The following is a 22,903-nucleotide window of genomic DNA, read 5'->3' as shown; positions in this document are numbered from 1 at the left end:
AGGCCAGAGAGTTTTACCATAATCTGACTAAAGGAAGGGTTTGTGTAATTGAAGGAAATCAACTTTTTTTTTTTACAGATTATTAGAAATGAAATGAGCAAACGGCTCAGTTCCTTTTTTAAATAAAACAGTTTATTGCCTAAAATGCAAAATCGTTGCAATTCTTTTGTCTATGCTTGATTATTTGTAGCCATTGATGAATATTCAGCTTGGAAAAAAGACTTTGTTTTTCATAATTGGATAGCAAAATGTGCTTTTTAGTTTTTTTTTTTTTTTGTTTTTTTTTTTTTTTACTTGATTTGAACCAGGTGAAGGTAAAACTTTCACTTGATTTGAGTAAAACACATTTACAGACAAAAAGGATTTTCATCTTAAATTGAAAATATGTTTTTTTTTTGGCACAATTTTGACTTAATATCTGCTCTGACTGTTTTGTTCTTTTACAAAATGATATTATTCTGAGTCTGTATGCTCCAGTTAACAATTAATTGTCATTTCAATAATTGATTTTTTCCATGGATGTTTTAATGCAACATTTCCATCTCTTCAGGTGAGGATTGCAGTAAGCAAACATGGCAGGTGGAATCACAGAAACCGGCGAGCCGTACTCTCCATTTGTGAGTATCACTCAGGACATTTATGCAAAGAAATATCTGATTGTCTAAACGTAAAGATTAGTCATGTCAGCAGATTTCCTGATTTGAAAGTCCACCTCAGAGGATTTTATCAGAATTTATCATGTAAATGCTCTGTTGAATCGCATGCTAATTTTTTTTCTGGAGATGCCTCCTCATTAAAAAGCTGTTAATAAGTTACCAAAATGCACATGATGAACACATCCTCTTTATTTTATCAGCGTGCTCCAGGGTTCTCGGTGTGGTTTGCACTCATGTTTGACAACTCACTCCGCTGGTCTCTGGTTTTGCTTGCATCAGCATGACTTCAGAGGCTCACTCAGATGGTTTCTCTAGGAAGCGAAACTGTTGAATTATTAAGCAAACTGTTATCGGCTCATCCAGTTTTCTTAAGAAGCTCTAAGAGGAGATGTCTTCAGTCATAATGAAGCAAAATACTCAGTAATTTCATTCATCTCTCGCTGAAAGATTCACCCTTTAATTTCAGAGTTTCGATTATTCTTTGTAACAGAACCACTATCACAAATGGAAGTAGAAATATATTCATTAAATTTTTTTTAATACCAGATGTGGTTTCTGATTTTATTTTTTTCCTTTAACAAAATGCAAATTTCAGAAAATATCTTTAGAAATTGGCCTTTATTTCAATAATTCCTTCTGTGAGTTGACATAATGTCAAATCTGAAATAAATGTGAGAACCTTGTTAGGCTGCTGGCATCGTTGACTCTGAACAGGTTCAGCAGAGACTGAAAACCTGCAAAAACACTAAACTTTACCAAATATTTGGTCTAGTTTCTAGTCTTTGTACACATGAAATGACACAAAACTAACTTATTAACTTTTCAGAAAGAACTGAGATTTTTTTTTAAAGTCAGTAATTGATTGATATTGATTGGATAATTGCTCCACTGGCAGATTATTTCACATTTAAAAAGATTTTTTTTCCCACATTTTGAATAAAATAATCTGAGGAACTTTTTAATAAACATTAAGGATTTATTGGCTTAAACAAGCTCTTATTTCTTTCTGAAAAGTTACCTGTAAGTGACTTTTCTCTTATTTCAAATGTACTAAAATATCTGCATTAGGATTTGGACAAAAATACCTGGTAAGATTTTGTTTTTGTAATATAATGTTTAAATATCTGACCTTGTAACATGAGGGATTTAACTATGAGGTGCTAATAATAATTTAAACAAATATTTTCACCCCAGAATAAATGTCTTCAAATTAAATATTGGATTTAATTTTAAAGAGTTTTGTTGTTGAATTAAAGCTGCAGTTCAGTCTCTGTGGATTAATGGCTGTCTTGCCTTGTTTGGCCTGTAGGTGGGGCTGGTGTACATGTTCAACCTGATAGTGGGAACAGGAGCCCTGACCATGCCGAAAGCCTTCGCTGCAGCCGGTTGGGTGGTCAGCTTGTCGCTCATCGTCTTTTTAGCATTCATGAGGTGAGTCTGCTGGGAGTTAAACTCTCATTTCCATCTCTACTGTGTTTCTGTCTTTTCTCCAAACATTATTGCTTTTCTGTTTCTAAAGCCAGATTATTCTGGCTTTAATGATGCAGCAGATGCAGAGTCATTCATGCTTCTTTTCTCTAGTGAACCAAGAAGGCCTCTTCTGAATAAACAGGCTTGAAAATAAAAGTGATTCAGTCATAAAACCATTGATTTAGCTTAAAGAAACAGCAGTTCTGATTATGTGATCTGTGAAACAATTGGTCATTTTAATATTGTTCTTAATTTAAAGTTATTTAGATCATTTTGGGGAAGTCTTTGTAGCATATCATTTAAATCTCTGAAATTCTGTGCAAAAGTCTTGAGTCAGTCCCTGGAGTCTGTTTGAAATGCTGTTTTTAATCTGTGGCATCTTTCCTTTGATTCTTCAGCTATATGACAACCACTTTTGTGATCGAGGCGATGGCGGCGGCCAATGCTCAGCTGCGTTGGAAGAGAAGAGAGCAGGAAGAGGTATGATGTTAAACTCAGCGATGTGATGAATCAGAAGAAGCATCTTCAAAACAGTTAGTGATGCTAAAAGTCTGGATTTTGATCTGAATCTGGACCAAATTGCAACTCTGGAGCTTTTCTCAGGGCAATGTTTGGAGATTTGATTGGGGATCAAAAATGGATCATTAGTTAAATTTCCAGCTGTTGTGGTTCAATGAGTCAAATAAACCAAACTGTTTGAAAAGCTGTTCCCCTCCTGGCCTGTGGGGGCGCTGCACCAACAACCAGTGAAGGAAACGACATGGAAACCTCTGAAGAACTGAGCGCAACTTTCTTCTTACAAAATGCAAACACAAGTTTTGTGGTTGGAGGATTTCTTCTGCTAGCATTAGCCTAGCATGTCTTGCTCATATTTACCCAGAATGCCCTGGGTTGTAGTTTACTTCCTGCTTTTGGAGAAGTCTCCAGTAAGATGAACTTAATCATTTTTGTATTTTTTGAAGGGAGATTTTGTTTATGAAGACTTTAAAATCAATTTTATTTATGTTTTGAATATTTTTTCTTTTTTTGGATGTTTTTGATTTATTTTAGGCTTTAAAAATGTGTCTGATCTTTGAGGTACATAACTAATGCCATTATCAATTAATTAGATGAAAATAGTCTCAAAATAATTTTAGTTTATTGCAGTTATATCTGGACCAGTAATTGGTGTTCACATGTACATTTGAGCTCTCTTCAATCGAACCTATGCTGAGGTTTTTAGCGGACCAGAGGTCGATTATCCATCTCTCCTCTGAACTGGGCTTTCTGGACAAACCAAATGGTTTAATTAAACCAAATTCACCAGTAGACATGATTTAAGCTGTTCAGGAAAACAAACATCTTGTCTTTGCAACTTTTACAACAGTTTTGTCTCCTTTAAGACATTTCTAACTGTCCATTTATACCACAACTCCTTATGCTCTCTAATGTTCCAGCCTAATAAAAGGCAAAAGCAATTCCTCGACTGTAAAAGAATAAAGTGCCGATGGGCTTCAGAGAAATAAAGGGCGTTGAGCAGCAAACATTCCCAATTTTACTCCCCTGTTTTCCATTATGTGGGAGGAAAATGCTGAGGAGCGGCTGTGAATCAAAGGCCGAGCTTTCGAGGCTTTACGTCTGCAGGGTCGTAACTCCTGAGCTGAAACCTGAAGGGAGTCGGGCAAGATGACCTCAGGGAAACGAAGAGCAGCACTTTGGGGTGGACAGAGGGAAAATGACAACTTGGTCTTTTCCCTTAAAGAGTGCAGCATTATAGTGAAAAATAAATATCTTTATTGTTGAGCTCATATGTTCATTTATTCAATAATTTAGCAGCAAAATGATTTTTGAATTGAAAATTTTGCTCTTTCCAATTAAACTCTGCGATTTACTTGATCAAAATATGTAATCGAGTCCCATCATATCGTAATAAAAGTTTAATATTTTACCTCAGACCATGTGATTGTCTGTGGATGCTTAGTTTGTAAAAACGATTAGTTTAAAAAAACAGTGATTCGTGTGACATAATCATCCGTTGGTACCAAAAGTAAAACGATACAAACATTTAATTTTTCAGATTTCTTGGAACAAATGGGGAAAATAAATGTTTTTGTTCAAAAACCTGAAAGAGATAAAATTTTAACTGAAAATCTAGTTTGTTCTGTTTGGTTTTCCATTAATTACAGACGTGATTAACTTAAAAGATTTTAATCAGGTTCCACCATTAATTTTGTTATCAGATCTTTTGATTCTCTTTTGCAAATCTGGAACAAACTTCCAGAAAACTGAAAAACAGCTGAAGAGTTCCTTTAAATCTAGACTTAAAACCCCTCCTGCTTGGATTTGCTTTAGAACCATAATAAATGAAACATTGACCAATAAATTAGTGTATTGATGATTTTAATGATCTGTGGTTTCTCAGTCTGTGACTGATTTTGGACTTTTCCCTCCTGAAAACTGGAGTTTGATTTGGATTGGAGGCGCGTTCCTCTTCCTGCCGTTTCCTGTTTTCCGCCGTCCGTCTTCATCTGCTCTGCTTTAATTCGGCTCATGATGCTCACAAATTTTCATCGTTATTGACGGTTAATTGGCATTAATCTGCAGAGACTCTAGTTTTGAGAGCACTTCCCAGCTGCTGCCTGTAATTTCCAGATGTTTGCTCCTGTGTGTGTAATAAACGGCGAGTTAATGACTTGTAATCTGACTGTTGTTGGTGTTGTGAAAACAGGAAAGCGGACTACAACTGGTTTTATTCTCCACAGACTGACGACGCCGACTCCATGACCGACGATTCGGATGACGATTCGGGTCAAGGTCGGTCGGAACCGGAAACGAAGCCCATCCTGTCTGTCCGTGAGTAACTCTTTAATGCAGGGATGTCCAAAGTGTGGCCCGGGGGCCACGTACGGCCCTCTGGGTGATTCAGGAAAGGAGCGAATTCACGATTAATTTGAACTTTTTGGTGTAATTGCAAAACGTTTGTACACCACTGTTTTAATGGGAGATCAATTATTTAACAGATTGATTTAAAAAAAACCTCAATTATTGATAAACTTCCAGTTGTGTTGAAGTTTAATTGTATATAATAATTAAGATACAATCTATAATTTTTCACACCAGGAGTTTAGATCTACATTTTTCTTTTTTTTTCTTCTTCTTCTCACTGTATGAATTTAAATCAGACGAAACGTTTCAGGTCCGTTAGAATCACCAAAATTATTCCTGTTTGCTAGAAGCCACAATGACCGGAAGAGGATGTGAGAAATGATTACTGACGTCTTTAACTGTCGCATTGTGGATGCATTTCAGAGCGGATCACATTTTTGGTTTTCTAAAAACAGCAGTGCTTAAAAAAACAACTCAGGCAATTTTGGCAAGAAGTTAAAAGTTTTTCTGTTTGGTAAATGAGCCGTTTCAACTGTCCAACTGTTAAGTCCCCTTCCAGGTGTGCTAGGTCGTTGCCTAGCAACCTGTTACCTAGCAACCAGGCTGAGCTCCAACATGTTGGAAATTATGAAAATAAAGTTGAAATTAAGCAGCAATAAAGTCATAATACCATGAGATTAAGGCACTGAAATGCCAGGATTATATTTTATTCTGAATTTATACTTTAATTAAAGAATAAAGTCTTTATTACTTTATTTTACAAAATAAAGTTGTACTTTGTTCTTGTAATAACTTTATTTTCTAAATATTATGATTTTATTATTGTGCAATTTCCTTGTATTTTTATGAGTTTATTCTAGAAATTTTATGACTATGTAATTTTATTTTTTTGTTTTCTTGGTGACCATTTTTGTGAGATCATGTTATGGCAAAAATAAAGGTTAAAATCCTAACTTTTTGGAAAAGGTGCTGAAAAATGTGTAATTATTTACAGAAAAATCTTGCAACATCCTGAAGAGTGAAATTCCACAGAAAGTTTCTGATCTGTGTTTCTAACGTTTGTTTCCACAGAGAGGTCGGGTCATGATCACTTCGACATCGTGGAGCGGGTCGAGATGGGTCAGATGGCCTCCATGTTCTTCAACAAAGGTAATCTTCTTCTTCTTCTTCTCTCCTTGATATTCAATCAGCCGCAGACGCCATCATCATTAGCCACGTCTATTATTTATGGACGAGTCGGAAGACTGCGTGGGATCGTTCATCAAAGATTTTTTTTTTTTTCTTGCACCTTTTATAAGCGGCGCTCATTTATAAAGGAAGGCTGCTGGCGGTTTAATTGGCTGTAATTACATTTGGATAAATTGCCTTTAGTTCTAATTACCTTTATGAGCCCATCAGCGCTGAGCGTGTCTGTGGGCGGCATGGCTGTTTGTTTTTTACCTCAGAGTGGCCAACTTTCTATCATTCCTATCTCGATTTGATGCAGTAGGGCAGGGGTATCCAAAGTGTGGCCCTCATAAGCATTTGTGTTTTTATAACAAACATTTAACAAAAGGTAAAACAAAGTTTATCCAAAGACTTTTACTGAAAAGACAACTTTCCTGCACCCAAATCAGCTTTTATTCTTTCTAAAACTTGCCAAAATATTCTTGATACAAAGTGACCTAAATTCCTGTTCTTATTCCTGAAAATAAATTTATTCAATCAAGTCCAACATAAACTGAAAACTAGATGTCTTTCTTTTAGTACAGAAAATATGCAAAATCTGCTGTGGCGCATTGGAGCTGTTTGTAAGAAAAAATACATTCTGAAAATGTTTGGTAGCAATCTCTGACATTTTCTAGAAAAAACATTTTCTATAAAAAAAAAATCACATTTAGATTCATATCAAAGTTTCTACCTGAAACTTAGAATATTATAAATTTCAAATGTTGAAAATCTTTTGAATTTCAATCTACAAAAGTTCTTCCTCCATTGAGAGATTATTTTTACTTGTAACAAAAATATTTCTCCCAATGTTATATGTGAAATAATCTTCTGAAGGAATTGGAACTTTTTCATTAAAATTAAGAAATTATCTTAAAACAAGCATGTCTTATAAGTTGGTTGTCTTATTTTGAAAATACTAATATTTGCACTAGAAACTAGACTGAAAATACTTGGTAAGATTTTGTGGTTTCGCAGTCTGGAGGTACTGACTGGGTTTTATCTGGACTCTCTGGTAAATAGCTGCATTATTGTGAAGCTTCTTCTATCTGGTGATGTAAGCTGGAGTCAGAATCACCTTGAAGCATCCAGATGGAGATCCCTGCAGCTCTGCGTTGGTATCGGTGCGTTGCTCCGGCTCTGTTGGCATGCACAGCGCCCTCCTGCTCACCTTAAGCGGCTTTACACGTGCGACTCGGAGTCTGTAGGTCCCTGTTGCAGGAATAAAAGAACAGCAAAAGGTCAAAGCTCTGACAACATCATCTGTGCTGGGATGTTGTCCTGCAGCTGTTCACCAGCAGGGGGAGCACTTGCCACACACGCAGTCACACACATGATTGCACTCTTGCATGCCATCAAGCAGGTTGTGCTGTTGAAGCTGCAGCTGCTCGCTTGTCGCTCGGCTTTGAGGAGCTGCAGAAAATGATAGATAGAAGCTCCTTTCTGGTTTTTCACTCAGACGTGAGAGTAACACGTGGAGATATCGATTGGTGATGAAGAAATGACTTTTCTCCCAGCGTCTCTCCTTCGACATGATGGGAAAGCTGGCTGTAATCAGAAATGAATTATACAGGCGCATGCCGACCGGAGAAAATGAAGAAACTACTTCATGTTTGACGGTCTGCCTTGAATTCACGATCCAAACACAAGCTGCGGACTTTTTTGTGGTTTTACTGACAGATTTGGTTGATATTGTGGCGGCACTGGTTGCCATTTTCTGTGGAAAGAAAGGGCTGAAACTAAAATTTATTTTAATGTTTAATTGGATTAATGGTAAGTCTTTTTCATAGCATTGTTTTTCTGCAGATGAGTTCATTTTGTGGTGTTGTTTACTCCTTTGTTAGAATGTTGACAGGATTGGTGGTCGGTTCCTGTTGACTCTATTTACATTACAAGTGTCCTCAGTCACTCGCTGTTTTAGCTAAGTTTAAAGTTAACTGCAAGTTAGTTGTTTTACTTGGATATTTGCACTAGAGACCAAAAATGTGCGATAAGGTTTTGGGTTTTCTGCATGGGGGAAACCCACCACCCTGTGGTGCTTAAATGTTTAATTCAAAGGGATTTAAATCCTTTCGTTTTTCTGATGCTCTCTTTGAGCTTCAACATGCATCACGTTTCTGCAAGGTGATTGGCTGATTCCCTTAATTGTTAATGAGTAATCAAGCAGATGTACCTGTTCACAAAGTGTTGTAGACTGAAACTGTTCTCACAGGAAGATTTAGATTCTTCACTGAGGTAATTAAGCAGAATGAATGCAAGCAAGTTCATTACGTCAGGTTGCATTTCCACAACATTAAACAAGTGCAACACCACCTCTCCTCTCCGTTCTGCCCATCAGTCCTGCACCTTTACAGCCAATTAAAAAGCTTTTCCCCTGCTGCTGCTGCAGAGCGACGCTTGGAGGACATTTGACGTAGAAATTGACGTAGCAGCAGCGGCGGTTCTGTTGGAATAAGTCCATGGATTTCGTATCAGCTCAACCTGCAGCCACTGACAGGAATGTTGATGGGGGGCCGGCTTATCTGCAGCACTGTAGCAGCAGCCGCTTTAACCTTCACATCGATGAGTTGAAAGTTGATTAGAAGACGACTTTGGGAAAGTCACAGAGAGGGGCTGTCCTTGCGTCAGCATCTTGTCTCTGCTGTTCTTTACCTGTGTGATATGACGCGTTGGCTGTGCAAACATCACCATTGTTGCTCCAACGTAAGCCGCCCATCCCCTCCCAGACATATGCAGGGCCATGGCTACGAATACTAATTCAATCTGCAGTGAAACGGGTTTCTGTCTGTAATTAGAGTCAAACACGAACGCATCTATTCTTGTACTTAAGTGGTTTTGGATTAAATGTCATTGTTGTGAGGAGATGAATATCCAAGCCTCTTGGAAGATAAATAGTCATGTTTACATCAGTTTTTTTCTACAATTGTTCCCAGTGTCATAATTTAATTTCAGTGCCATGTACAGACTTGTTGCGGTCAAACTGATCAATATTCAGCGTGCATTTCCAGGAAAGACGTCCGCTTGATGACGGTTTAAATTGTGACTTAAAGAGACGCAAAACAAATATGGCTTCAGCTTGTTAATGATGGGAATATTTTTAAAAAACATCCCCTACTGTCCCTCAACTTGTAAATAAAAATAAGATTAGAAGACTGAACAGTAAAAACTGATTTACAGCATCGGAAAAAAATATTCTAGTTCAGAAAATTGTGCAAATGAATGTCCCACAATAAGAACATTTCTGTTAAACAGGCAAAATAAGAGTAAAAATACTGTATAGTTGGGTCTAAATTACAACATAATTACATGTAATTATAAAGAAAACTGTCCAAAACAAACTGAGTGCAACTGAGTTTAATTTAGAAACAAACAAAATGAGTGCATCTATTTGAGCATTAAAAACTCTACAAGAGTGTAAACGTGCAGCAGAAAGAACTGACTAAAATGTAAATTTGTGTATAAAAACAGACTACAAACACTCGGATAACAGCAGGGCTGTAAACGTTTGAGTTTTGTTTAAAGTCTTACCAGCTGCTGGGAGGAAGGATCTGCAGTAAACGCTCCTTTGTGCACTTTGGATGCAGCAGCTTTTCCTCAAGGGTTTGACTTGACACACATTTTTCCTTACGTTTTTAATTTCTTTTTTTTAATTTTTATTTTTTTTTTAAATTAGATTATTGCATTAAGCTGGTTTGACTCGGTGTAGTGTGAAGCAAACCACAGTAGCTGAAAATACAACAAATATCATAACTCTGATGCCCAATCAAACCAGATCAATCAGCTGATCAGGAGTGAAATCAATAAGTCTGTTATCTGTAAATGACCTTCATTAGTTTTGCAGTTGGATGTTTTCTCTGCTGTGTTTGACCAAAGGTTGTAGCCTCGGCGTTTTTCTCCCTGAACCGACAGGCCGTCATGTCCGCCGTCAGTCCGGTCTGAGGTAATGTGCTGATGGATGCTAATGCTTCCCACAGCTGCATGAAGCGCCGCGCCGCGACACCGAGACTCATTTCGCTGCGTTTTTGCCTGTGGCTCTTGGTAATTGGGTGATATTAGTTACAGTCTTGTGAAAGTCTGCGTCCCCCGCGGTCACGCCGTCGCTTACTGACGGGCGGCGCAGAGAACAGCACTTCCTGCTCTGTCTGCAGGTAATGTGTTCATGTTGATGCGGCGCTAAGGAAAAGAAGGCTGGCGATGGCTTAAATCTTCCAGGAGTAAAGTTCATATTTCTGCCTAATTTTTTAAATAAAATTATAAATGGCATCTCCAACTACATTTTTACGATTAACTTTGTGTGGAAAACACGTGTGCAAAGTGTCGGCATGACTGAAATAATATGGATAAATAAAATACAAATAGGTTTTTATTTACAGATAAATAAAACTTTATAGTCTGACTATAAACACAAACAGGCCTGAGTTCAGTCATGAGTGAAACAGTTTTTGTTAAACTGTAACCTTTGGAAATGACCTGTATTTATTATGTTTGAGTTTGGCTGATTTAACTGTTATGCATCCAATTAAATGTCATTTAAAAGAATTAAATCTGGTTTGTGTGGCTGCAGATTAACGTGTTGAAGGTTGTTAACCAAACAAGCATCTGAGAACTTCAACTTGATAAATATTTATCGTGAACATTTCAAAATGAATGTGAAACAAAATGATTTCAAACAATCCTGGATATAAAACCTGGAAATGTTTGAGATGATAAAACTGATTTCTTGAAAGTGCATTTTTACATTTCAAGCTAACAAAACTAAGTATAGACTGTGACCAATGTAATTTAAATAATTTATTTTAATCAATTGACAGCACTAAAATATACTTCAATTACTTTCTGTAACCATAAAGACAAAAACAAATACTGGTCTAGGAAAAAGTTCCCCAACATTTTCAATATTAAACTCACTCAGATCAACTCGAAATTATCCCACATTAACACAACATCTTAATATATAACACCTGAAATTAAAATATTATTTTCTTGACTCACTTATTGTTTTTCTTTGTTCATCTACGTTATTTGGTAAATATGACTGACCACGACAAACGAATCTGTTCAGGGTGTTTTGAGTTATTTACAGATTCTGGCAGTGTGGAATCTAAGCTTTCTGTGTCAAACACATGGAAATAATATATATATATATAAAAGAAGTTGCTCTTTATTGTTCGGTGCATTAATGACACTTTTGAGCCATTTGTAATTTAAAAGCATAATAAAAGAAAAACAGACTTGAGTTTCTTTCGCAGAAACAAAAATGTTCCTCTGCATTATTAAATATAAAAATCATTCACCCATTTCTATCACTTATATTTATTTGCTGACTAAATAATTTTTAAATTAGAAATAGCAATAGCTCATTACGTGCACTTATTGGAAAGCAAAGTTGTAAAAAAAAATTACAGTTCTCACCAACTGAGACTCGTTCACGGCCAAGACTTGTTCAAAGAATCGAGTCGCTAGCAAGACGTCGGTATTCTCTGCAGGTCTGATCACATAATTCTGGCCTTTTCTTTCATGCGATATCTTTTTTCTTTCGAGTGATCCAGTTTCAAGCCTCTTATCCATTATTTTTTAAACGCAATAATTTGGAAAGCTAGCTGTAGCGTCACATTTGGCCTCACGTCACAGCAAATAAACCGTCATTTACATGCAGTACCTCTTGTACCACTAGGGGGCGCCTGCAGACACAGTTTCAGAAAAGTCTCTCCAGCCTCCTCTCCTCTGAAATAAGCTTTAAGAACTAAATTGTTCATTTAGTTGCGTTTTAAATCTCTGTTTGAACTTGATTTAATCATTAGCTGTACTCTTTATTTTTTAAGAATCTGTGTGGTCGGAGAAGCTGTAAATCTGTCCGGCTAAATTTTGTTTTGTTTTTTTATTAGACCGTACTCTCTAATGTCTTGGGCAGAAATGACTTATCTGACCCCTCGTTTATGGTGCAGAGGATGATTGATGTGCAGCACGTTTTGGACGTTTCTGCTGGTGAAATTTGTTGCTCATTGTGGGAGAGAACAGAGAAATTAAAGCTGATGGACGTTTCGCCCTTATTGAGTGATTAGGGTAATAATTAATCCATTAATGTTCCTCATTATACACAAAAGATGTGCCTGGTGCCTAGAGGCTGCCTCAGATGGAGGGACGCCGCTCTAGAATTGATGCAGACGTTTGACAGTCAGCCATCAATCATGGCGGCGTGTTTGGACTGCCGCCGCGAATGAAGAATGTGTTTGTTTGTCGCCTCTTGATCTCGTGTTTGTTAATGAATCTCGTCTTCATCCTCTCTCTGTTTCAGTCGGAGTCAACATGTTTTACATCTGCATCATCGTCTACCTGTACGGCGACCTGGCCATCTACGCCGCCGCCGTGCCCATTTCGCTCATGGAGGTCGCCTGGTGAGACTCCTGCTCGTTTGTTTCCTCTTGGCGTGACCTCCTGACCTCTGAGGATAAAACAATAGCTTCATTTCAGACACTGCAGACTTGCTCTCCTCTGAAGCCTCCAGAAAGGCTTTTATTGCAAAACTGAAAATAAGATATTTTAAGGGACAAATATCCAAAATCCAATACAGAAGCTCATATCTCAGTTTTAACCTTAGCAGATTAGAGCTTTTAATTGTGCCTTAACCAATAACGTTCAATTCAACAGTATGAAAGCAAGAAAAATTTAAAATATTTAATAAAGTCATATTTGATTTCTTAAGATGTCAATGATGACCTCATTTCTTGCAACTAATCTTTTTTTGACATTTATACTTTAACATAGTCGGAGTTAAAGCAGCACAAACGTTGGTTGACTCAAATTTTATCCGTTTTGAAGAAGGTGGGGCCTGTTGACCTTTCATGACCTCTGGAAACATTCGTATCTTTAAATGTTAGCGGCACAAACGCAGCACAACTTTTGACATCAAATTTGTTAAATTTGAAGAAGGTGGGGTGGCAACTTCACTCCGGTCCAACACATTACTTCATTCAATGTAACACAGCGCCCCCCTGAGGTGAGGCGTGGTACTGCACTTCCTCACCCTGCATAAATTTGCAAAACATAAATTCAACAATCTTTGACCACATAAATGTTATTACCAATAAAGAGACTGTTTAAAGAAAAGTCAAACTGATGTTGCTTTTCTTTAACTGCCTCGGTTAATCTAGTCACCGGTTGGGACGAGATTAAAATGTTTAACTGCAAAGTCTGAAATTGTTTGCATTTTAATGCCATTTTCAATTCGAACCCCATTTTGTTTCCAGATAGAAATGATGAAAAGGTTTTTGTTGTTTCGCAGTGGGAATCACTCCTGCAGCGCCGGCAGTGTGAAGTACAACGACACCGACGCCTGCTGGGGCTCCGTCACCAGGAAGGACGCCTACATGGTGTTCCTGGTGAGTGCTGACGTCTTTTCTGCAAACCGGTTAAAACTGAAGCTCAACACAGAGCAGCCGGGGCTAAACAAATGGCACTCGGGCCTCTTTGCGGTCCTTGTAATATTTTTTGTGGCCCTGATCACTACTAAAGAAATTTAGGCCTCCACTAAATGGATCTGATTAAAAAAAAAAATTCTGAAATGAAAATGTTTTTTACAACTGAAGTACTTTAAGTACTTATGTTTTGTTTTCATTTTAATTTCATACTAGGTATAATTAAAAACATCAAGCTGATCTGGCCACAACCAGGATTCCTTTAGACTTTGAATAGGCCCACAGCACCACAGAGCCTCCACTGTACCTTACAGAAAACATGAGCAGCTCAATTCAGAGTGCAGCACATTCTTAGTTTCTCCTTCCTCCTTTCATCTCAGTGAGAAGCTGTTTCACTCGTAAAGCTGTTTTTCCTCTGATTCTTCAGCATCTTTACCTCCTCTTCCTCCTCCTCTTCCTCTGTAAAGTCCTTGAAGTCGTGGCTCCAGTTTTTACTTTGACAGTGACGGATGTTCTGATCTTTCTGCGTAATTTCGCTCTCCTTCTTGTCCTTACATTTTAATGGAATTACCAAAAAAAGCCATTAAGTGAAATTTTGTCCCTTTCTCTCCTGTGGGATTTTATTTAAATAATGCTGATTTATAATCTCCGCTCGCTGTGTTTACACTTGCAGTTTCTAAAACTAATTTTATCCTTTATGCTCAGTCAGGTATTTCATGCAAACATTTTGTACCAGGAATAAACAGGCTGATCGTAGTGAAACTCCCTTTTCACTTTCATATCGAACTCAAATTGTGATTTATTTTTGTAGCGATTTGACGTTTTAATCCTCTGATCATTTCAATTTTATATTAGAAAACCTTTTCCTTATTAATTTTCTTTTTTGTATGGTTTTAATCTTAAGGTGTTTTTTCACTGCAGAAATATCAGAAATTAACATTAAAATGCAGAAAACTGGAAAAATACAATTTCTGTTCAATAAAAACATATTTAGTGAGGAATCAAGTGATAAAATATATTTTTTTACTTTAAGTAAAAATTGGATGTTTACATGCATCAATGTTTGTGGTTTGTACAACTAAAATCAAGTTCTTGTTGTTTTAAATGTTTCAATCATAAAAAGAAGACGACAATATTCCAAATTCTTTTATTCCGTCCTTAACCCAGATTATAATCAGATTTAATCTTTCAGGTCAAACTGAGCTTCAGATGATGAAACTTTAACAGAAACATTATTTTCTGTTCATCCCAATCTAATGTTCAGTTAGAAACATGTAAATATTAATGCTCCAGCCGTCCAGAACCGCCGGTCCGGTTGGACGGTCCCAACCAGCAGAATATTGGCTCTGAATTATTGATCAGCTCCTCTCGGTTCGCCGTCGGGCCGAGCGTCCGCCGCGTCTCCGCTGTTCGCCGGGTGAAACGGCCAAGCCGAGCCGCCCAGGGAGCCGGGCTCAAAATTGGTTGCTGAAAGCTAAAACGTTTCTGATATATTAATCTGACCTTTATCTCTCTGAAGGAAGACGTGCAGAAACTCGTTTATATTTCCTCCTCACGTCACTGAAAATGATTTTTTACTGACCAACTGAGTTTTTACGTTTTATTGCATTCCTGCCATAGAAAACTCAACAGATGTAATTAACAATAATGTATTAATTTGTCTTTATTACATACCATCAGTTACTCTAAAGTCTTAAAGGCACAGCGTCGTATAAGATCAACTTTATTTTACGTTATTGTTTGAGAAATAATTTCCAGCTGGTCGAAATGCCTGGTTGGACCTAGCCCCGCCTTCAAGGACAAAGCTCCTCCCCACTGAGCTCCTTCAGACTAGCCAGCAGCATCAGCTGAGCTTCTTCTCAGAGCAACGCTGGTAAAAACGTTGTGAAAGGGTTAATGGAGGAGCCATGTTGTGACGACTTTCAGAAAGAGACAGAGACCCAATTTCAAGAGTAAAATTTATTTTAAGTCCTATTTGATATTTTTTATTTTTATATTTGTGCGTTTTTGAGTTTTCTGCACGTTTCCACCTGTTGTCCACTGAACAGAGTAGCTGTATTACATGAGGGATTCCTCAGGGCTGTGGTCTTGGTCCTGTCTCGTTCAAGGCCTTTATTATCGGCTCGGAAGCTTTTTGTAAGATGTTTTAACCCTGTTGATATAAATACTTTTAAATCTTTAATTAGTTTCTAAATGGCATTTAACCACTAAATCCTCCTTTATCTTAATTGTTTTGGGTCTCTGCTGTTAAAAACATTGAATATTTTTTAAAAAACAATTTAAGTAGAACGTAAAACCTAATTATTAATTTCAGGAAGTTTTTAACTGGATGCTATTCCTTATTTTTGGGGGTATAAATTAGTTTTTTCTTTACTGTTGAAACTCCTGCCTTAATTTTTACCAGAAAAAATTAAACACAAACTCTAATGGTTACTGAACTGATTTTATGTTATTTGTGAAGCTTGGAAATTTTTATGATAAAAGAAAAACACCACCTGTAGTTTGCATGCAACTCAAATACAGTAAATTTAATATTAATTCAATATTTTTATTTTTTTAAGATGAGTAGCACTTATGATGCACATCTTCTTATTTAGTAAAGTGGTTTTATAATGAAGTCGACATTGACGTCTGTTTTATCTCATGAATATAAAGTAATCATAATGATGTTTATATTTACTGAAAATATTTCCACAGCCTGGATACATTTTAATGTACCAGTAGATAACTTGGCGACCTTAAGGACAAATCCCAAAGTGTTTTTATTTAAATGTAAATATTGAAATGATTAAAACGGCGTCTGATTTGTTCTGAACGAGCCTCTCTGGTTTAAATTGATTTCTTTGAGCACTTTTGGCAGGTTTCCCCCACAGGGAGCTTCCTGTAGGACTTGTTTTTCCACCGTTGACGACAGATTGTGGGATATTTTTAGGTGGAACAACAGCTGTCCCTGTACATATCTACAACTTCAGAGGGAGCAATAAAAATGAGACCAGCATTATATTTAGTGTTTTATTACGCTGCTCTATATTTAACCTGTTGTTTCTTCAAATATTTTCCAACCTTGTTCTTTTTCCTTCTCTTTGTTTCTTTTTCTTAATCTTTTTTCCATTTCATTCTTTTTTCATTCTTATTTTCTTGTTCGTTTTTTCATTTTTCTTTTATTTTTTGTATATATTTTTTTTTTCTTTACCAGAAGCGCATAAAAAAAAAAAAATCTTGATTCTTGCGTTTAAAATCACAAAAGTCCCAGCTGTAAAGATGAATTTTCTAAACTCATCTCTATAAACTTTCCCGTTTGGGGCGTTTATTTAATCTGTCTCCTCCCAGGCTCTGATTCCCTGTTTTCTATATTTAATTTTTATTTTTTGGATCTCTGGGCTGCTTCCTCATCACATGTCAGACACATGAAGTGATTGTCAGTCCTGACGGCGACGCTCGGCCTGTGGGGGAATCTGATTTTAAATGCTGTGGCAGGGAGGTTAAATTAGCTGCTATCTATTTATGATCTCCTCCTGGATTTGCAGGTTCTGTTTAATTTTCCTCCGTTGGGACGTTACTGGAAATGAAACTATCACTCTTACAGGAGTCCAGTTAATATTTAATCAGTTCTACCATCAACATGAAAATGTTTGTCCTGGTTTAAACTTCTGGGATTTTCTCAGCTGCGTATTGATTTCAATGTTCTGTGCAGCTGACTGCATCTTTATCCCGTGTTTTTTCCTGAATCATATTAGGAAGCGTTGCATAACAGGCTGCTGGGTGTTGAGCAGCTTTCATTGAAAAGATTAAACTTCCAAACTTCTTTGGGCCAAAACTGTCGACTCAAAATTTGAGAAGGATTTTTAGGACGGTATATTAGGATCATTATGGAGAGAAAGGAGTAAATATCTGGCAAAAACTCAAATGTTCAACATTTGAAATTCAAAAATTTCCACATTTTGGTAGAAAGTTTCTATTAATCTGAAAATGTGATTTATTTTTTGGTAGCGCATTTCCTTGTTCTCTCTTGAACATTTCTTAGATTACTGTCAAAATTTCTGCATCTTTTGGCAGAAATGTACTTTTATTTCTACAATGGCCCAGATTTTGCATGTTTGCTGCACTAAAAGAAAAAAAATATCCAGTTTTCAGATTCTTCTGGGCTTGATTGAATAAATTTATTTCCAGTAAAAAGAACAAGATTTAGGTCACTTTCTTTCCAAATGCTTGCTATATTTTACCAAGTTTTAGAAAGAATAAAGTTAACTTTTCAGTAAAAGTTTCTGGATTATCTTATTAAATCTTTTATTAAAAACACAAAATACTTTATATTTACTTTGTAAGAAAATTATGTTAACAATTTTTACCCTGATTACAAATTAAGTCTCCACCTGCATCTTCAGGCCAAATTTAAATAATTCTGAACTGCAGGGTCACAAAATCAATCTGAGGGCCACAAATGGCCCCTGGGCCGCATTTTGGAAACAGTTTGTTCTCCTGATTGACCAGGTTTAAACTTCTCTGCCCTCACTCGCCTCCTGCTCAGGTTTTTCACCACTGGATCCAGTTCAATCTGCTTTAAATGCATTTTTCTCCCAGTTTGTGGGACTTGATGGGAAATCAATGCAGCTTTTGGGATCCGGAGCAGTTTATGCTTGCGCTGCATTGTTCGCAGCTGATTTTCATGCATTTACTCCGTCTCCATTAAGCCTGTTGAACTGAAGTTAATTTAAAGTGCAGCAAAGTGGCCTTAAAACTTCAGAAGTGACCCACCCTGCCACTCGGCTCAAAAACGCCTCTGATTGATTAATTAACTGACTAACAAAGATTTATTCATTCCAGGAGTTTTACTGACCTTCAGGCCCGTTTTCTATGATCGCCTTTCACTGCAGTCTTTGTTCTGTTCTAGCAGCCGCTGCGTTTATATAAGCTATTTAGGTAAGAAAATAGAATTGAAACTGATTTATGGAATGAAAAAAGAGCCAAAAGTACTTTTCTGTGAAATAAGAAAAGGAGAGGACTGAAAGTTAATGGCAGAAATTGTTCTGTTTGGAAAGGAACAGCTAAACATTGAGAAAATGATCAAGAAATACTTTCTATGCAAAATAAATACAACATATATATATATGGACTGCACAACTTTAATGCATTAATAGATGAGTTAGTGACTCTTGGGAAAGAAACGCAGAGAGGAAATGGACCAGGAATAGTTTGTATGGTAATAAAAAGAAGTTTAATGGCCTCTGCAGTTTTGTCAGCATCTCTTTCCTGAAAAACAGAGTTGAACACGTAAGCAATCGATCAAGAAAACTCTAAAGAGTTCGGATGAACGCTTTTTCATCTTTTAGGGCAACATTTCTATATAACATTTAAAAGAAATATTGGGTATAAAAAATAGATTCCCATTTATTAAAGTTTTTTTTTCTTCCTTCTGAAATAAAAAAACAACCCAAAGAAATTCAGAACAATAATTTACTGACCCATTTCCTACAAAAATCCAGCTTAGTTTATGATAAAATGTAATTTTTATGTGCAGACAAAATTTAGAAAAGTTGCAAAAACGTTGTTTTAAAAAATGTAACAACTTTGGCCCTCAAGGCAAAATGTTTGAACACCTCTGCTGTAAATTAATAAAACTAACACTTTGTTAAAATCAAAACTTTGGAGAAAATGCGCTTTGAACGCGTAACCACTGGGCTAACTGACTGAGAAAAATACCACTAGTTGGTGTTGAGCATCTTCATGATCCGCTGCACCTTTTCAGTTTCTTAGGAGGGAATAAACACAGCAGGAATAAATCACTGCAGTCTCAGGAAGCTGTCAGTTTGTGGTCAGAAGGAGATGCAGAGGTTATAAAGGACACATTTCCATTATTCTGGCCTTTTTGTCCTGTGATAAACGGGATGATTCAGTGTTTTCAAGATAGCATGTTGTTCCGTACAGCCATGCATCATGTTTTCATTAAACCCTGTGCTACTCAAGGTCATCAGCAGAAACATAGTTTATTTATTAGGTTGGGGTTTTTTTAACCTTTGAGTAAAGAAAATTTCTCCCTAAAGCTACAAACATTTATTATTTTAACGTTTTCCTTTTTAAACCTCATGTTTGCACTGTTCATTCATTTCAATGACTGAAAGGAGAAAAGCTTCTAAAAACATCTTGATGAGCTGTGTATCACTTTCTTGTGACGTTATTCAGAAAAAGTTAAATATTTTGTTACAGGCTCACATTGCAGCCAGTTTGCTAAACCAGGAACTGAAAGGTGATTTTTATTTCCACCTGTTGCAGCAAAACATTAAAGTTAAGAGCTGGAAACGCAGAATAAATCACCCGCTGGATTAAGTATTTAGGCCTTAGCAACAAAATTTAATGCAAAGAGAAACTTTTTATCCTCGATTTTAGTAAATAAACAATCAGTATAATATAAAATGTTTTAGATCAATAAGATTAAACTTTTTTTTAACAAGCAAATCCTCCAAATTTCCATAATCAGTTTCAAGCTAATCTTTTATTTTATTGTAGATGTCCATGTAGTGACATGAGCTGCTTGCACAGAAACCTTTTTTAGCTTGTAATGAAACTCTGGGAACTTTTTCTCTTTCCTTTCAACAACTAAAAGCAAAACTAAATGATTTTCCTCAGGAAGGACCTGAAGATGCATAAAAATATTGATGGCAACGAGCGAACGCTGTTTACTGCAGGAGTTTTACTGTCATTTGTCTGATAGCTGGTTGGTTTGTGTGTGCATGAGTTTGGTAAATTAAATGTTTTTCTTTTCTCTTTTAGACGAGGAAAAGCAGGATATGAAACAAAACTTTGCGCTGAGCGTCAATCATCTAAAACTGGTTATTTATTGTAGCATTATTCTCATTTGCCAAAGTTCATGACTTCAGTTAAAATGCAGAGAAGCAGTGTTTTAATTTTTTATTTTATTGAAATTCAAGCTGCTGGTTTGTCTTCTGAACAGATTGGTTCGGTTCTGGTGCCCTGCAGGAACTGCTGGAAACTGGCTTTTTTTCTTTAGTTATCAGTATAGGTCTATTAGCTTCTTTTGGGAGGAAAATGTCTTTTCTCACCTCCTTTGATTCATTTTTACAAAAGCTTAGAGGGAATTGATGCTATTAGACGGCAGCAGATCGTTTCTCCCTCAGACATCTCATTAATATTCCTGTTATTTTACAATCATTGATATGCAATGGTTTCTTTTTTAGGAACATGACTTTTTATTTCACTGGTTTCATTAGGAAAATGACACAAAAACAGAAAAGTTGTTTGTCTTCAGTTAACTTGCCATCAGTCAGTATGTTTAAATTAGACCCAGAAGCTGTAAAATATATAGTTTTGCTTTGTGGGAATCTGGTTGGTCGTCATTTGTGGCTTTATATCATGATGAATTTAGAAATCCTTGAAAGTCTGACACAATCCTGATTTTCTTCCAGATCTTGTAAGTTGGCGATTATTTGAATAATCTATTCACCTTAAAACATTTGAACTTACAGTAGGGTACCGTGATTCCTGGATGATGATTCAGTTCTTGAACTGTCTTATGTCAGGTTTATATATTTAGCAGAGATGCAGCTGGGAATCTAGAATTTATTTAAAAAATCAAATTTAGTCTGCTTAGTTTTTTGAATAATTGATTTATTTATTATTTTTATTTACATATATAATAAAAAACCAGTAAGCTCAGCTAACATTGGAAATTTAAGTTACAGAATTTTATGCACAAACTTAATTTTGCTTAAATATAAACTGATGGAACTCTATAAAATTATTTTAAATAATAAAAAATTGTTTACACCGTGTTTTCCTCTAGTCGGTCACATTATTCAGTTAGAGTATAAAAATTGTTAGACCTAAAAAGTCAAAGATAAACATGCGGATCATTTTCTTTACATCTTACTAGAACATTGATCCTTTAATCCTGAAAATGTGCTTCAGGTGATGGAAGACTGACTTTGTAACCTTCTTTATGCGTCTCTGAATGCTAAGAACAATAATGTCGCATGCAGTGTTCAGAAAAAGCTTTTATGTTGCCAATATGTATTTTATTAAGTGAAGTTTAGCCTCTGTAAGTTAGTAGATGTGACTATTCAATAGTCTGGGAATTACAGCAAGTTATTTTTTTATCATTAGTACATTTTCACTCGTTTGTTAGTTTCCAAATCCCAATAAAATTTATTTAGGCTTTTAGTCTGAAGAGTATAAGCAAAGAGCATCAGTGGAGTCCCTCATGATTAATTGATTTTCTTAAACTTAAATTTTTTGCTCCATAGTTTGAACAAAAGATTCAAGGTGATTGTGACCTCATTACAAAGTTCAGAACTCTGCAGAAATACCTTTTTGTTGTTATTAAAACCACAGAAGTAGAACATCCTAATCACCCTCTAAATCACGCTGCAGATGAACCAACGTGTGATTAACTTTTACATGAGTTTTCTGCATGCCGTTCCATTAACAGGCTCTGCTTATTGCAACAGCGTTTGCTTTGGCAGGGAGGAAATGGATGCAGTTTATTGCTGCAGCAGTCAAATAAAGGCGTCTCGGCTGAATGTTGCTCCGGTTTGGATTAATTTAATGTCATATTGTTAATCTCAGAGGGATTTTATCCAATGGAGATTTTTTTATTTTACATCTTATATTTAAAGGTCAAACCCAGGTTGACTGGTAAATACTGTCAGCTCAATCATTTACATTTGCATGATTTATTGTTCTGTTACTGGATATTCGTAAATATAATATCAATATCTTTGCTTGCTGTTTTAGACATCTTTTCCATTTTAGCTCATTTTGCTCAAGAAATTATAAAACCCTGAAACTTAAAGACGCTGCATGTCATTTCTTTTCTTTCATCCATCTTCTCCTGTTCAGATCGTCTTCCTCCTCCTGCTTTCACTCTGTATCTGTGATCATAAAGAGCTGACAGTCTAAAACAGTCGCGATGTTGGCCGTGTTTGAGTTAAGTCGGCCTTCAGGGCTCGCCTCCAGTTGTTGTAAATCTGCTTTTGCTGATATTCTGGGAGCTAATTTTGGAGCGGCTGCTTAAAACCACTCGGGTCAGAAAAGAGTTGGATTTAAAAAACACTGTTGGTGCTCTCGCTCAGTAACATGAATGTACATCTACGCTGTTGGCAAAAACAAAGTATTTCCAAGAAGATAAACGGTTATCTTCTATTTAGTTCCAGGATTTGCAGAAACTTCACCCTAGCTTTGCAGCGACTGCATCTTTCAGTTGTTTTCTGTTTACAGGCTGCAGGGTTTGTCCTTTTGTTGAGCAACTTTCAGTTTATAAAGTTGATTAATCTCTTG

The 22,903-nt window shown here is 36.4% G+C and overlaps 1 protein-coding gene across 1 annotated transcript in view; it reads left to right on the top strand.

Annotated features, from left to right (window-relative positions):
- Positions 1 to 22,903, top strand: part of tmem104 (transmembrane protein 104) — a 41,936-nt gene that overhangs the window by 1,508 nt on the left and 17,525 nt on the right. Inside the window, exons 3-9 of the mRNA XM_044099365.1 lie at positions 551 to 617; positions 1,966 to 2,087; positions 2,525 to 2,606; positions 4,868 to 4,958; positions 6,063 to 6,140; positions 12,493 to 12,592; positions 13,480 to 13,576. Coding sequence (XP_043955300.1) covers positions 573 to 617; positions 1,966 to 2,087; positions 2,525 to 2,606; positions 4,868 to 4,958; positions 6,063 to 6,140; positions 12,493 to 12,592; positions 13,480 to 13,576 — 615 coding nt within the window. The 5' untranslated portion in view covers positions 551 to 572. The remainder of the gene's footprint in view (positions 1 to 550; positions 618 to 1,965; positions 2,088 to 2,524; positions 2,607 to 4,867; positions 4,959 to 6,062; positions 6,141 to 12,492; positions 12,593 to 13,479; positions 13,577 to 22,903) is intronic.

This window comes from Gambusia affinis, linkage group LG19, assembly GCF_019740435.1.
Source record: "Gambusia affinis linkage group LG19, SWU_Gaff_1.0, whole genome shotgun sequence".
Lineage (NCBI taxonomy): Eukaryota > Metazoa > Chordata > Actinopteri > Cyprinodontiformes > Poeciliidae > Gambusia > Gambusia affinis.
Note: the sequence above shows the minus strand (reverse complement) of the source record. Positions and strands in the feature narration are given on the sequence as shown.